General features: G+C 36.2%; 1 protein-coding gene across 5 annotated transcripts in view; it reads left to right on the top strand.

Moving 5' to 3' along the window:
* The window catches only part of LOC115266760 (uncharacterized), a 147,222-nt gene that overhangs the window by 104,054 nt on the left and 25,573 nt on the right, over nt 1-17,595 (top strand). For 3 of the 5 annotated variants that reach the window (XM_062844706.1, XM_062844708.1, XM_062844709.1), the window contains 2 exons: nt 3,350-4,376; nt 4,526-4,635. In XM_062844706.1, the coding sequence (XP_062700690.1) occupies nt 3,441-4,376; nt 4,526-4,635 (1,046 nt within the window). In that variant the 5' untranslated portion in view covers nt 3,350-3,440. The remainder of the gene's footprint in view (nt 1-3,349; nt 4,377-4,525; nt 4,636-17,595) is intronic. The other 2 variants (XM_062844711.1, XM_062844710.1) reach the window with 2 other exon arrangements.

Genomic DNA, 17,595 nt, shown 5'->3' with positions numbered 1-17,595 from the left:
GATTTCTATTTACATCTTCTGTTTCACTTGAGAACCCATGTCAAGTGTTTGGCGATTTTACCGAATGGGAAAAGCCACTACACTTCTATAGCAGTTCATGGAAGATGATCTGAAAGTACTTTCACAAAAAAAATAAGTAAAAGAGTTTTTGAATAGAATTCCCGGAGGATTTTCTCAAAATCAAAAAGTATCCATGGAGCAATTTCGGAAGGAATCCAAGGAAGGTTTCATAAAGGAGTTCTTAAATGAACATCTTGGGTAATTTAGAAACTTTCGGAGAAATTTGCTTTTATGAAGAAATTTCAGATTTCTCAGAGAAATCGCTTAGAAGAAATTCATGGTAGAATTTCTTAAAAATTCCCTGGCAGATTTTTTGAAGGAAAAGCAAGAGCTATTTCTGTAGACTTACCTGGAGGATATCTTGCAACAATCTTTGGATGAATTTCTGAAAATATCCATAGATGGCGTTCTAAACGAAACCTTCGATAAATTTATGGGGGAATCTCTCATATATATTTTGAAGAAATTTATGTGTAAGATTCTCTAAAATAACCTTTTATGAAATTTTGGAGGAATTGCTAGTGTAATATCTGATTTTTTTTTTATCATCACAACGAGATTTTTAGCCCGGGGCTAGTTTATATCGGGACCTGCGGCTTTTATTTCGAAAGAAGAACTCATATTTTGTGAGTATTTTGGAAGTGAAATTTGATCTATCCCGTAACGTGGGTAGATCACCTTAGCACGGTGCGTTACGGTGTAAGATCTAACACATCAAGTTTCAATCTTGCTATTTTCCTGCAAAAAGTGGGAGAATTGACTACAACTAGATGTGTTTTTTGTAATGTTTGTTTTTTATTTTTATGTTTTGACTTTTACTGCGAACGGTTTCTGTTTTTTTTTTCATTTATTTATTTACTTTTTCCTTCCCAATCTTGTGTTTGTCAATCAATGATTGGTTGCCGTAATCCTTCCGCCCCTTCAATATCTTCAATATCGAAATGCAGATGTGTATATTATTTACATTTTTATTTTTGCATAAAAATAAACTCTTTTTCCGGCATATCGAGTTGCGATGGGGAGCTTGTGAAAAAGTGACGCGGAGAAGTGCGCGACTATTTTCGTGGGTCGGTTGGGTGATGAGGACACGAGTGTGGAATGCGGAATTAGAAGTGTGCGACTTTTTTCGTGAAAGGTCGGTTTTTACGGTTAAGTAAACGATGAAAGCGCTGACGCGTTTAATATTGAATGACCGTTGCGTTGACGTATGATGCATTACCCTTACTATTGTGTGGGCTAGTCATCGCGGCCAAATAAATCATAATCGTGACATGTATTTTCATATGTAACTCCTTCCCGGGACAACTGAAGGGATGCTGTGGATTCCACTGTTTCTAGTAACAACGGTTGTCGAACTAACATTTCTTCCCTTTCCCGATGACCATAAGGACGTGGCCGGCGCCGTTATTGACTTTCAAATATTGAACTCTCGAGTTGTGCACATTGAGAGTGTGTAGCTATAGTTTTCCTTTACGTCCATGGGGATAGTTTGGGTCCCCTGTATCTTCTCAAGTATACGTTAAACTTACATTCCTACCCATTCCTAGCGGTTGTAAGGACGTGGCCAGGTATACAATGTGATGCTTGTAGCGACACTACGTGTTAAATTTTCCAAAACATATGAAGCTGAGCATTCCCGAGCAGAAGAGAATAGCAACAGCATAATAAAATGTGTTATTTTGGAAAAATAACTGAGTAGTGAAAAGAGTTATTTTCATGTTATTTACATAACATATCCTGTTATAAACATGTCTGTCATAAGCGGCAAAATAACAAATATTATAACAAAAAAAATGTTCCTGGAAGACCCGTTTAATAACATGTTTTGTTAGTTTCAATAACAACTTAATAACAGCGAATTTTGAAAATATTTTAATAACAAATTTTGATATGAATACGCTATTGATAACAATCTGAATACAAAATTTGCTTTTTTTTGTTGCGGATAGGAACTCCTCCAAAGTCCCATACGCATGCAATGGGATATGCAACAATAGGATCTATTGTTAAATGTTTCATTCATAATTGGGACGCTATTGTTGTCGCAAGCGATTTCTTATCGAAAACAGAGAGGAAAAATAGTTCTCGTTCATTTTCCAAACAACTTACGATGAAAAACTACCGTCGTTTTGAAACCCTTTATTAGGTGCTTCATTGTTTATAAGGTTAATTTACATTATTACCTTATTGATTGACACATTTATCCTAGTAATCTAAGTGGGCTCGATGCAGAGAAATCATTAAAAAAAAATTCTAAAAATAATCAATGGAGTTCTTGATGACTTATTTTTTTTTACATTTTTGTCGAAAATGTGTTGTTCGTCGTTGAATTCCACACCAGTTGATCCAAAATGTTTCATAAAATGGCTAACACTCTATTACACTCTCTATTTCCGTATTCATACCTAACTGAAACTGGGACAAAAAAACAGGTTTACTTTTCAAAGTGCTTATAAAACAAAAGGCTGATAAGTTGGCACTGTAACGTAATGTCAGTAAGAAGAGGAACTGATGACAAAATAATATTTTCTCTTACAGTTCCTCACGGAATGCTGTGAACAACGAAAATCTCGAATGGTGTAGTTTTGATTGCAAAGCTAGTTATGTTGTAATATTAATGATCAACAATTTGTACTAGTCTCAATGACACAATAATAACTGAACTTGTGCTACAACAAAACATGTTATTGAAATGTAATTTAAAGAAAATATACCAAGAGCACGATCATAACAAAATAAGATTGCCCAACAGAACATTTTATGGAACGGTGATGACTTAATAAGTTAATAATAACAAACCGAGATAAAAAAACAGGTTTTGTGATTCCGTTGTTATTATTTTGATATTTTCCTCTGCTCGGGTTGTTAGCCACCCACGAAGTGTACAATCGCCTATGATATTCTATGCTATGTTGGGAGTGGGATTTGATTCCAGGTCTTCAGCGTGGTAGTCACGTGCTTCAACCAACAGATCCACTCCACAAATCTTAATTATTCCCTGTAAGAAACAACATAAATTCCTGGAGAAAATTCCCAAATGAAGATTCATATAGATACAAGCTTTTGAAGAAACTCCGAGTTTGTGAAAAAATCACTGTAATATTTCTTGTAGGTTAATACAAATTTTATTTTTACTTTTCAACATCCCCCGCCCCTCAATTTTTTTGTACAATTTTGCATTTTGAGGGGGCAGTTGAACAATATTTCTCAAAATAAAGAATCTTCCTAAAAAATCCTTATCAAATTCGATGAGATTTTAATATTTTTCTTCTCTCCTCTATCCTTCCAGCACTTTCGCCATCTCTATGACCGGGCGATAGCAGCACCGTTTCCTCCTCCCTACCTCCCTCGTATCCCCATAGGCCACGCCACGTCACACCATGGACAAGCTAGAGCTCGCGATACGGAGAGAGATCGATGAGCTGAACACGAGCATTTCGCTCATCGATCGCCTCGACTCGACCGACACGATGGACGACGAGAAGCAGGAACAGCTGCTCTCGTCGACGCGGGCCGTCTTCGACAACGTCAACTCGAGCCACGCCAAGAACAGCCTGACGGATTCGCAGATTTCGATCATTTCGAAGCATGACGGCTATCCGGACTCGGGACACTTTTACGCGACACCGCTGACGCCGACCACGGACAGCAGCGGCGAGTGTTGCGACAAGCTCGGGACGAACTGCACCTCGATGTCCGACGGGGACCGGACACTGATGACGGACAGCAGCGGGATGATGCGAGTTACCAGCGATACCAGCACAAAGGACACCAAGGCGGAGACGAGCACCAGCTTCACGGAGTCCAGCAAAGGCAACAGCAAACAGAAGAGCAAGAGCAAGAAAGACTCCAAAGGGGACAAGAAGGCGGCCGCAGCGGCGGCGGCCAAACAGAAGAAAGCTGCGGCGGCAGCAGCTGCCGGTAACAAAACTGCTGCCGGTGTTGATCAGTATTCTCCCAATGGCGGGAACTCCTCATTAGTCAGTTTTCTGTTCCCACCAGGATCTCCGCACCTGAAGAAGAAGAGCCTTCCGTCGACGGTGGTCCTCGGGGTGCTCCAGCTGCTGTTCAGTGTGACCCTGGCAGCCCTCGGCGGGCTGGTGCTGGCGCGGAATGCCTCCCTGGCCATGGCCGGAACGGGCCTCTGGTGTGGTGCCATCTCCGGGATCGCCGGCTCACTGGGGCTGATGAACGTCAAGATGGCCAAGACGGGCTTCCTGGCGGTGAACCTGATCTGCGTTGCGTCCAGCACGCTCGGCCTGGCCCTGACCGGGATCGGTGCCGTGCGCGATGCCAACCTGGCTCAGCAGGATGAGGTGAGTTGGATGAGGTTTCCGATTTTTGTTTCGTTCTGAACTGATCCATGGGGACGTGTGTGTGGTTGTCCTCTCTTTTACTTTCTTTTGTGGTTTCTTCTGTCTGTTTTTTTTCTTTCTTTCTTTTGTTTTCTTCTTTGTTCCGGTAGTCGGTCTGGGTCGCAGTGACAGCAGGTTCCGGACTGTTGATGGCGCTGGCGTTGCATTTCCTTGTGAGCGTCTTCTCAGTATACTACTCGGCGCTGAAGCTTTGCTCTAGGTAAGTGTTTAGCATTTTTAATCTATATGTTAACTGATTTGAAATACCTCAATAACATTCAAATTAGGGTGCCCTACACTTATTTGAAAAATAAAAAATGCGAAAAATGCCAACTCTTACCTCCTCAATCATTTGTTTCACGGACTTGTTATTGAAAAGTTAGCCAAATTTATGAAGAATTCTTGAGTTTAAAATTTTTGACACTAGTAACGCTGTAAGGTGTCGGATTACTTTGCAGTCTTTGACAAAGTTGTTTGCCATAAGGTCACCTACAAGATTTTCAAAGGATTTAAGTTATGGAACGCAAAACACATTTAATATATTTGGAATTCATCTAAAAACATCATTGGATCATAATTTCCTCCAGTGATTCCATTCAGTGAATATTCGAGAAATTCTGCAAAGAATGCCTTTGAAGATATTTCTGTAAATTCCCCTAGGATTTTTTTCAGGGATCCTTTTTCAAATCCATAGTTTCCTTTAGACTTTCCTACAAAGTTTTCTAGAGATTAGCTTAGAAATTAGTTTAGGAACTTCTTTACAATCCTTTGGATTCCCACTGAAATTGCTCCTTAAATTCCTTTAGAAATTGCTCCATTCGTTCCTTCATAAATTACTTCAGGAATTAGGTCTAAAAATCTACTAATTTTTTTAGAAACTCTTCCATCGGATTATTTTAGGATTTTTTTAAAAGAAATTTCTTCAGGGCTTCCTTCATTTATTTCCTCAAGAATTTCTCCAAAAATTTCTCATAGAATTATTTTAGGTAGATTTCCAGAGGTTCCTTCCAAAACTCCGCTCGGGATTAGTTTGGAAATACTGCTGGAGATTCGTTTAGAAAGTCCTACGGAAATTTCTCTAATGCATTCAGAATTTTGTACAGAGATTCTTTCAGATTTTATGCATTTTTTCCAGTGGTTTCTATTGGAGTAGGTACTCTTGGGGATACATCACACAGCTCAGTGGAGCTAGATACGAAACTTGTAGCACTAGCGGGTGCAGCTCTTTTTTGTCTCGTTTATTCTCTTTGATAAACGCAAAATGAGATAGAAGTGGGGGCAAAGGGCCCCTTCTTCTACGCAGTTTTATAACAGTTTTATTGGTACTCTTACTTAATTCAGTTTGCAAAACCTCTTCGAGAGCGGTCCACTTAGCCGGAAGATACTCTTAAAGAGGTGGTCAAGAGGTTTTGATGTATGAATCAGTTTTATTGGTTGGTCACGAAAATCTCTTATAGAGCACAATAAAACTTAAAATGTTACTTGGGATTGCTCCTAGAATACTCCTCAATAAACTATTTTAGAAATTCCGCCAAGGGTTTCCCAAGGAGTTTATCCAGGTAGGGTAATTCGCCAATTGATGAACGGTTAGTATTGACATTTTTGTTTTCGTTTATTTTTCCGTGCATAATTCCACTTTACTTGAAAAATATCCAGTGAACGTCTAGATACACTCATTCCTTATACTTCCCATTGAATTTAAATTCCATTTTCTAAGAAAAAATAGAACATTTGTATGGGAAGTCTGTTACCCAAATGTTGAACGCTTCCTTTAACTAGCTCATCCTAATGTTGGACGATTCTCGCTAATTGTTGAACGGTTCAAGCTTTGTTCGTAATTGATGACGTATAACCCAACATCAACCTATCATTGACCTGTTTTTATTTTGGCTATCAAACCCAACATAAACCCTACAGTTGTCCGATGTGGGTCCAACAGTGGTCCAACATTTGATAAAATTTGACCCGACATCCGATAGTTTTTCACTCTGGCGGAATTTTTCCGGGTTTTTCGTGTTTTGTGGCCAGTAAGTCATTTGAGCGGCAATTTATTCAAATGACAGGGAATCGCTCCATGACACATGACATCATGAGTAGTTTTTACATCTACTCACTGAAAAGATTTGACTAGAAGCGAAAACGATTCCATAAAAGAACGCCTTTGAAAGCCCCTGAAACACTCCTGGATACCCATGGGACCCACTCAACCCCCTAGAACACCCCTATTATGACTCTGAAATCCCTGCACACTCGTGGATCGCTCCTAAACCCCTCTGGAACGCCCTGAAATATCACTATTAACTTTTACAGTTTTTGCTAACGTAAGAACTTCACGACACACACGAGACGCGAAATGAGACAAGACATAACACTTATCGTTCTTACAATCGTCAAGAAAAGATTAAAATTACCTTTCCGTCGACCGGTTTCGGGCGTGATCTAGCCCATCTACACTGCCTATGATCGCATAAATGTCCCATATGAATAGAAAACTCAGCAAATATGGGACTGATATGCGATCATAGGCAGTACAGGACAATGTCCGACTGACTGCGTTGGTTTTCGTACGTTGTTCGTACACGTCCAAAAACGAAGAGATGCTACTGAATTGTCAGGTCAGTTACAGGTCAAACAACAACCACAACATAAATTGGGAAGAAGCAAAACTAATAAAAAGCGTTCAAAAGATTTCACATTTGAATGCGTGGGAGTCCATGATCATCACAAACAGCAAAGAGCCATTGATGAATGAGGATGATCCCCCAATCGTATCGTGCCTTTTCGACCTAACTGACCTGACAATACAGTAGCATCTCTTCGTTTTTGGACGTGTACGAACAACGTACGAAAACCAACGCAGTCAGTCGGACATTGTCCTGTAGATGGGCTAGATCACGCCCGAAACCGGTCGACGGAAAGGTAATTTTAATCTTTTCTTGACGATTGTAAGAACGATAAGTGTTATGTCTTGTCTCATTTCGCGTCTCGTGTGCGCCCTGAAATACTTCTGGAACCACCTTAAAACTGTGAATCCCTCTGGAACACCTCTGGAACGCCCTTGAAACCCATTGAAAACCCCTGGAACCATCCTGAAGCCCTCTGCAACACCCTTGGAACATCCTTGGAACATCCCTGGAGCGCCCTTGAAACCCTATGACATGCACGATTAGGTAAAGTGAAAAAACAATCTGACAGTCATGCTAACATCGTAGGTTATGTCAGTGTTCAACAATTGGATCCTAGATGCATAATGATAGTGTGATAAGAAAAATATTTTTTACAAATGAAATTACAATGAAAATGTGGTTTTAAACAATGTTAAACTGTTAAGGACATCCTTCCAGTTCTTGTAACTATGGTGTGACTTTGATATTTATGGCCGATTTGCCAGCAAAGCATATTTCGTAAGATCATTTTTTTTAAATTAATCTTAAGAATTGTGCAGTTTTCATGTCATCAGCGGTACAAAATTTGCAATAAATATTTTTGATGTAAAATATATATAATTTTGTAACTTAATTGGATCAATATCGTGACACACATGTATACGCATCTACATCATACGTTTACGTTGAGCGAAAATTATTTAAGCTAGATTTATAATAAAAGTTTCAGAAACTGTTCAACATTTGGGTGGTGTTCAATAATTAGCGAATTACCCTATTTCTCAGAGAGCTCTATAGAAGTCTACGCCAGCGCCTGGGATTTCTTAAAGAATTTTCCTGAGATTTCTTCAAATATTCTTCTAAAGGTTCTTTTTAAAGTAGTTTCTGTGATTTTCATAAGGATTATACTTGGGGTTTCTTCAGAAATTCATTCAGAGATTCTTCAGAAATTCCTGTTCAGATTTCTTCAGAATTCCTTCAGATATATCTTCAAAATATCTCCAGAAACCTCTTCAGGGTTTTGTTTTTTTTTTAGAAATTACAGCAAGTGCTTTCTTCAAAAGTTCTTCCATGGAGTTTTTCAGAAATTCATATAAAATTTATTTTAGTTTATTTGAAAATTCTTCCAAAGGTTCGTCCAAGAAGTCCTTGGAATATTTCTTCAGGGAGCCCTGCAAAATTCCTATAAGGTTTTTTAAAGCAAGGATTGCTTGAGAAATCCGTGGAGGAATCTCTGAAGGTATTTCTAAAAACATCCCTGCTGAAACTTCAGATTTTTCAATAAATTTCTGAGGAATCCCTGGAGAATTTTCTGAATGATTCCTTCTCCTACGAAGATGCCTCTGAGATAATATTTCGAAAAATAGTATTATACATTTTTTGAAGGAAATAGTACACAATCCTTGGAGTACTACCTGAAGAAATTTTTGATGAAATTGCAGTAACAAAAAATAAAAATCTTTGAGGAATGCTTTGAAAAAAATGCTGAAAAAATGAATTTATTGAAAAGATCTTTCAAAGAATACCTGAAAGAACTGGAGAACTCCCTACATGTATTTAAAGAATAATTTCTTGAGAAATTCCTCAAAAAAAAATATCCAAGGAATACATTCTGGAGGAATTGCCGAAAGAAACGTTTAAGGCATCCCTGAAGCATCACTGGAAAAAAATCTGGCGTGAATCCCTGAAGGCGCCAACTTGTGACATAGCTGGATGATTGAAACCCCTATTCAGTCTCTTCCTAACCACTCCAGGAAGCAGTGCAATCAGGCCTGGAGCAATCTTAAGAAAAATAATTATGGAAGAGCTCTTGGAAGTACTCCTGAGAAATTTTTTGAAATAATTCCTGCAGAAATCGGTGAAAGTATTCCTGGATAATTCATCTGAAAAAGGCTATTGGAAGAATTCTATGAGAAAGTATTGCAATACTCCTAAGAGGAATCCTTGTTACAATGCCGGTGGAAATCTTAAGAAGAATTTATGAAAAAATCCTCCCAAAAAAATCTTGCAGGAGTCTTTGAAAGAATTCCTGGGGAGTTATAGGAAGCATTCCTGAAAGATTTGCGAGAAAAAAAAATCGTGGAGTGATTATTGAAAAAAATGAGAAATTTTTGAAGGATTTCAAGTATTCATCCTTGGTGGAAATCTTGAAAAAGTGCTCGAGCTCCAGGAGAAAAATATTGCAATGGTTTCTAGTGGGATTCTTGAACATATTCCAGAAGGATTTTTTTCTGGGATATTTCCTGAAAGCATTACCGAACTCATGGTAAGAAACCCTTTCGGAAATTTCCGAATTAATAATCGGAAGATTTGAGAGAAACGTTTGAAAGAATTCAAAGATAAAACCTTTCGAGAATTCTTAGAGGATTGCTCGGAAAAGTTCTTGGAAAATTTCCAGTATGCATTCCTGGCGGAAATCCTCGGAAAAATACATGGAACAGTTTCTAGGAAAGCCTTCAAGAAATTTTCTAAAAAAATATGTAATCCCGTAGATTTCTTAAAATAATGCCTTGGGGAACTCAGAATGGTGAAATTGCAAGCAAATTCCTAGCATTGGAACTTCTGGAAGATTTTCTGCAGAAACCTTCGGGAAAATTTGGAAGATATACCCTTAAATATGGATAATCTGGAAGTATTCAAAGAGAAGGTCCTGCCGTAATCCTACATAGAAATTCTTCTACATAATTTCAATAGTATAAATACTATAAAATTTTTACTTTCGTCATAAATTTAAGAAAAAGAAAACTATTGTCTCACCATGCAGGAATACTTAGAAGAATTTCTTTGGGAATACCAACAGGCATCCCTGAAGGCATTTCTTGAGATATCCAGGAATAACTTTATAGAGAATTCTGCAGCAGCACTTGAAGGATTTTTCCAAGGAAATAGTTTGCGAGCTCCCTGTTTCTGGAATGGAATTTCTTCAAAGGATGATGACTTGAAAAATTAGAGGAATCTCTGGAAACATCTTCTTCCCAGATTTTCCAGCTTTTATGCAGCCTTCCATGTTTCCTTCCGTAATTCGTTAACTCTTTCTGCAATTTCATATCCATTTCGAGGTTCTAGAAGATTCTCAAACATACATTGAACTCACCGATTGATAGCACAAAGAAGCATGAATTTTCTTCAAACACACAAGTTGTGTACTTATGCTCAAGGGAGTTTTTGGGGTCTTTTTTCCAGAAAAAATAATGGAGAATTCTTTTAGTACATTCCCCGGGATTTCGGTCAAATGTTTCTCGGAAATCATCCCAGAAGTTTTACTGATAATTCTTCTAGAAATTCTTGCGAAAGTTCTACAAGAAGTTTTTCGAGAAACTCTTCAAGAGCTTGTTCTGAAATATTTTCGGAAGTTCTCTGGGAATTCTTTCACGATGTTTTCCTCAAATTCATCTGTTAGCTTCTCCGAAAATTCATTCAGACGTTCCTTTGAGTATTCATCCGTCTGAGAATCTATCTATATCTTCCTTCAGGAATTAGGCATCACTTTTTGCGAGTTTGATCGAAGTGGGATACGATCCCAAGCCCTCGGCGTGATATTTATGTGCACCCCAGGTCCAACCTCTTTAGCAGATTATTTTGAATGTTCATCCAAGAAAATCATATATCTAGTTTCTCCGAGAATTCTTCCAGTATTTTTCCTGAAAGCTCTCTTAGAAAATATACTGAGAATTTTGCCGAAAGTTTCTCTGGGACTTCCTCCAGAAGTTCATCGAAAAAACCTGCCAGAAAGAATTTTGGGAATTTTCTCAGTTCCTTTGGAAATTCGTCAGAGTGTTGCTCTGGGAATTCTTCCATTAGTTGCTCTGAGATATTTTCAGAAAGTTTCGTTCGGAAATTCTCTTAAAAGATCTTTCGAAAATTTTCCCCGTAAATTTAATTCTTTCAGAAGTCTCTCCGGGAATTTTAAAAGAAGTTCTCTAACGATTTCTTTCAAAAGCTATTCTTAGATTTATTCTTATAGTTTTTCAGCGAATTAACAACACCTTCGGAAATTCTTCCAAATGTTGCTCTGGGAATTTTTCCAAAAGTTTTACTAAATGAATTTTCAGAAGTTCTTTCATGAGTTTTCTGAAGAAGAATTTTTTTCTATAGTCCTTCCGTAGTTTTTTTTTTCGAGGATTGATCTATAAATAACTTCTGCATTTCCTTAACAGATTTTTTCAAACAAATCTTCATAGAATTCATTCGAATATTTTCCGCAGGGTTTGCTTTTGAAATTTCTCAAGAAATTTTTCACTAGGAATTCTTTTAGAAAACCCTGCATGGATTGTTTCAGACATTCCTTCATGAATTTCTCCAGAATCTTCCTGGAATTCTTACAGAAGCTCGTCCAAAATTCCTTTTAAAATTCCTTCACATATTGATTAGGACATTTCTCTAGGGATTTTTTTTAGGGAATCATTCAAAGATTCCTACTGAATTTATTTCGTTTTTTTGTTCAAAAAATTACTCAAATTTACCTCAGAAACTCCTCTAGGATGCAGGAAATTTCTCCGTGGATACTTCAGGAATTCTTTCATGGATTTTTTCAATTAATCTTAAGGTATTTATTTGTAAATTTTCTTCAGCGATTTCTTTCAGGTTTTATTTTTCAAATATTCCACTAAAGATTTTTTTCTAGAAATTGATCAGACAAATCTGTCTGTGAAGGACTGATTAAGAATTTTTTCCAAGAATATCTTCACAACAATTCCTTCATAAATTTATCAAAGGATTTTTTTAGACAACTTTCCATATTTTTTAGAAATTTCTGCATGAAGTCCTTTCGAAAATGATCCATGGATGTTTTAAAATATTTAAGGAATTCATTCGGAGTTTTTCTCTAGTGATTTCTTTAGAAATTCCTCAAAAATTTTTTTTTTGAGGCATTTCTTTAGAAATTTCTTATAAGATTTTTACAGAGAATTTTCCATGGGTTGCTTCAGAAATTTCTCCAAGAATTCATTTTAAAAAAAATCTTTATAAGGATGAGGATTGTATCGTCTTACGGAAATTTCTCCAAGAACCACTTTATAGAATATTTCATGCATCGCCTTTAAAGTTACGATCTGATTCCTTCAGGAAATCCTCAAAGAATTCGTCTCAGAAAATCTTCCATGAATTCCTGCAAATAGTTCTGTAGCTTTTTTTTACGACAATATTACATGAATGGCTTCAAATATTTCTACGAGTGTTTCTTCAAGAACTTTTCGAACTTACCTTCAGTAATTTCCTTACAGATTCATTCAGAAATTTCTTCATGAATTCTACCAGAAAACCTTCCACCGATTTCCTCAAGAATTTGTCCAAGGTCAGAAATCTCTCCGGGGATTCTTTTCTGAAAATCTTACTTCATAACATCAGAGTATTCAGATATCCCCCAAAACTTTCCTAAAATTCATCCCCAAATTCGTTTAGGGATATTTATGAAGGAAATTCCTACAAATATTCTTGTAAGACTTTCTTCAACAATTTCTCCAAGGATTTTTCAGAAAGTATTCTATGGTTTGCACCTGAAATTCCTCGGGAAATTTATACAGATTTTTTCTTTAATTTTATCAAATCCTCTTTGGAAGAAATATTTCCAGGAATTTCGCCAGTTTTTTTCCTGTGCTTCTTGTAGACATTCTTCCAAGGACTTTTACGAGAATTTCTCCAGTGGTTTCTTCTGAAAATCTTCCAGGAATTACGTTAGGTGTTCGTACAGGTATCCAAAACAAATTCCTCCAGGAATTTCTTTGGGGATTACATTGGAAATTCACGAAGGAATGTGTCCAGAAATTTCTTCAGGGGTTATTTCTGAGATTATTTCATGAGTTTTTTAGTAGTTTCAGCAGGATGTTCCGGGAATTTTGCATATTTTTTTTTTGAAAATATTGCTGTAGTCATTTTTAACATAATTCCTAGAGGGATTTCTGATAGAATTTCCATCATGCAGGAAAGGAATTTATGAAAAAAGTTCTTGAAATACTCCTGGAAGAATTTTCGGACCAATCCCTTAAGAATGCCTGGAGGAATCGAAAAAAAAAATCACAAGAAGTCCCTCAAACAAATTCCCGAGATAGGCAAGGGAAAAAATCCTGGAATATTCTCAAGAAATAAAACTTAGCGTGATTCTTCAAAGAATTCCCCGCGAAATACTCAGATATAGTTTGGAGGATTTCCAGCACAATGCAATGGAGAAAAACTTTGAAGAGTTTTCGGAATGGTTTTTCAAGATATTGATGGAAGAATCTGTAGGAAAAATAATAACTTATACATATTCTTTTTTTTCTCTTCCCCTGTTGGGAAAATTAAGCCACTGCGTCCAATAGGCTGAACTTTTGTGGCATTACATATTTTTAGTAACTACAAATAACAATTTAAAAAATTGTGATCATGAATCAGAAAAAAATAGAAATCTAAGGAACAATCATCGGAATAACTCTTGGAGGAACACTTAAAGTATTTATTTATTTGTCTGTCTATTTATTCATTTTTTAATTAAAAAATTCGGAAGATGAAAACCACGTATGAGTGACTTCCTCATACTTGAAACAGTCACTTCAGAAATCATTGGATCATACCTGGAGTAAACTTTAGAAAAAAAAATCCTGGAAGAGTTCCTGAAAGTAATCCAGTGGAAGTTCTAAAAATGATTCCTGCAGAAATTGGTGTAAGCATTTCTGGATAAATCCTTTGAAAACTCTTGGGAGGACTCTATGAAGAAATATTGGAATACTCCTAAGAAGAATCCTCGTGATAATAGCAGTGGGGATCTTAATCATACATTCTTGGTGGAACTTCTGAAAGAGTCCTCGGAAGAGGTCGAGGAAAAACATATTGGAATTATTTTGGGAGGGATCCTTTATTCATAAAGAAATCCTCGGAATACTTTCTGGTGTGGATTACCAAACAACTTTTTGTAAGGAGACTTTTCGGATATTTCCTGAATGTTTGGAAGGAATCCTGTAGAAAGCCTTTCTAGAACTCTTAGAGGAGAATGCTCGAAAGAGTTCTTGTTATATTTCCAGTATAAATTCCTAGAGGGAATCCGTGGAAGAACGCGTGAAACAGTTTTTGAGAAAGACGTCGAATAATTTTTATCAAAAAAAAAAAAAAACACAGGTCTGTAATCCTGTATGATTTGCAAAATAAAGCCATGGACAATTTGGGAATGGCGAAAATTCGCAGCAGTGGAACTTTCGGAAAATTTTCTAAAAAAAATCCGGGAAAATTGGGAAGGGATTTCCTTAAGGAATATGTGGAATCTAGAAGTATTCATGAAGAATGTCATGCTGAAGTCTATTATTTTATAGATGTTTTTTTAAAGAATTAAGCCAAATGGTGATCTGCTGAACTAGTTCCCATATCATACAATCTTTGAAAAACATTCAAACTATTTTGCAGAAGAAATTTTTGAATTTTGGATAAATTTAAGAAAACAATGATTGGCACACGATGTGAAAATACATCTTCTGGAAATTTATCCATTAGTCTTCCAGAAATTCTTCGGGGAACTCTTTTCGAAGTTTCACTGAAAAAGTTTCCCCGAATCTTCCTCCATCACAAATTCTTCCAACTTTTCGATTTTTTTCAATTATATTTTGGAGAATTTTTCGAAAAGTAACACCGGGAATTCTTCCAAATGCTTATCTGGGGATTCTTCCAGAAGTGCCATCAAGAATTCTTTCTGGAGTTTCTTCGTGGTTTTCCGGAAGTTCTTTCAGAAATATCTGGGAAAATTAATTACGAACTTTTTTTTAGAAATTCCTCCAGGTGTTTCTCTGGAAATTATTCAAAGAATTGTTCTGGAATTTCTTCCAGACGGTTTCCCGGAAGTTTTTCTACAAGTTCTCCCGGGATTTTTGTCAGTAGTTTTTCAGATTTTTTCCCCAAATTTCTGGAAAACAAAATTCGGAAAGAGGCCTTTAAAAACTACCGAAGAAATCCTTAAGGAATTTGTGGAAAACCCCTATGAAGAGTGTCCTGTGGAATACCTAAAAGAATTTATAATTTTCAAAATAATTTTGGCAGACACCTGGAGGAATTGGAAAAAAAATCCTTAAGGAGTCCTCCAAGAATTTTTGCTAAGCAAACATTCCTGGAGGGTTTTTGAAAAAAAAATCATAGAAATAATTGAAACGAAAAACCTCGAGAAATTCATTGAGAAATTTTTGAAAAAATTCAAGCGTACATCCTTAGAGAAAGTCCTCAAAGAGTTATCAGAAGAGCTCTAGCAGAATTTTTTGGAAGAACTCCTAGGGTAATCCTTGAACATATTTTTAGAGGAATCTTTGGAATATTTTCTAGAATGGTCCTTAATAGAACTGCCGAACGACTCTCTTTAGGGAACTTTTTCAGAAATTTCCGGAGAAAGCCTTGGAAGATTAAAACGAAATAATAAAAAAGATAGATGAAGAAAGCTTTTCAAAATTTCTTGTAGATTCACTCGGAAATGTTCTTAAAAAATTTCCAGTATGAATTCCTGGGGGATGAAAGCAAGGAAAAATTTCTGGGAAAGTCTTCCAAAAATTGTCTGAAAAAAAATACAAGTTTGTCGTGTATGAATTGTAAAACAAAACCTTGCTCGGATACTTTTTCAAAACGACGTATAATACACGCAAATCGTATGTTGATACGTCGTTTTGAAAAAGTATCCGAGCTTGGGGGATTTAAAAATGGCGAAATTGTCAACATATTCTAAAAAGTGGAACTTTTGGAAGATTTTCTGCAGGAATTTTCGGAAAAATTCAGAAGGGATTCCCTCAAGGAAAATGCAGAAATCATCGTTGAAATTCCCCTGCGGAAATCCTGCATTATTTACTTTATTTATTTTTATTGAAATTATGCAAATGGCGAGTTTCTAAAAAAATTTGAATTCTTTGAAAAATTTTTGAAAAAAAATTGCAGAATTTCTGAAAATCTGGATGAGCTGAAAGAGAAATCAATTGGGCAGTTAATGCAGGAATACTTAGAAGAGCGTCTTTAGGAATACCTACAAGAATCCTTGCAGGAATTCTGGAGTAATATAGGAACACATTTTTGGAGAAATATTTAAAGCAACACTTAAGATATCCTTTCGGCAAATTCTTTGAAAATTGGTTTAATAACTATAATAAAATAAATATAGCTGGTTCTTCGGGAATTCAGTTAATTATTTCTTTAGAAATTCACAAGGCGGTTTTTTGATCCCTTGGTATTATTTTTCATTATTTTTTTTCAAAAATTGTATAGTAAATTACCAAAAAATGTCATCCGCTATCTATTTGGGAACTTCACAGGCAATCATGATTGAAAGATATTTCATAATTCCTTAGCAATTTCCCCTCCAAAAATTCCCTCGACAGTTAGTTCCTTTGTACAATTTCCTATATAATTCAGAAATTCTCCATTGGCAAAACTGAAGACAGTTTTGAAGAAAATTATTTCAAAAGGAATGCGATTTAAAAAAAACCGAAGTTATCTGACAATGAATTTTCCAAATTAATTTTCAAAGCAATTCTTACAGGATGTGGCGAAGAAATTTTCAAAAAAAAAACTGCCTTTAGAGCTACCATTGGATTTGGCGTGGGAATTTCCTTAAAAGTCGCGAAGAAATTTTCGAAAAAAAAAAATTGACGAAAGAATTATTTTGAGAATTTCCAAAGGAATACCTTAAAAAATTTGGAAAAAAGATTCCAATGGATTTGTCGAAATTCCAAAGGAAATTTTCGCAAGAATACACAAAAAAAATCTGTAGGACTTCTTAAAGAATATGCTGAAGTTATTTGAGAAGGTATTTAGAAAAAAATGAAATAATCGAGGAATTTAAAAGCAATTTCTAAGCGGTTTTTTATTCAAAAGACAATGCCAGAGAAATTCGCAATGGAGTTGCTGAAGGATTCCTTAAAGGAATAACTGACGGAATTTCCAAAGGACAAAGGAATCTAAAAAAACAATTGCCAAATCATTCCTAAAGAAACTTTGGCAAAAGATTCCAAGGAATTTGTTGAGATTTCACCAAAAAAAAATCTCAAGTAAACACAAAGAAATTTCTGAAGGACCTCTCAAAGAATATGCTGAAGTTATTTCGGAAGGGATTTTCAATAGAATTGATCGAGGAATTCAATAGCAATTTCTGAACGAGTTTTCAAAGACAATAACAGAGAAATTCCAAAAGCAGTTGCTAACGGACTCGTCAAAGGAATAATCAAAGGAAATTCATGTTGTTATCATTTATTTTTAACTAAAAATTTTGAAAGAGGAAAAAGCCCTAACTCAATCATGTTTGGCTGAGAAATTTTCAAAGGAATGGTCGACGAAATTCCTAAAGAAAGTATCGAAGCAAGTTC

This window comes from Aedes albopictus, chromosome 1, assembly GCF_035046485.1.
Source record: "Aedes albopictus strain Foshan chromosome 1, AalbF5, whole genome shotgun sequence".
Taxonomy (NCBI): domain Eukaryota; kingdom Metazoa; phylum Arthropoda; class Insecta; order Diptera; family Culicidae; genus Aedes; species Aedes albopictus.
Note: the sequence above shows the minus strand (reverse complement) of the source record. Positions and strands in the feature narration are given on the sequence as shown.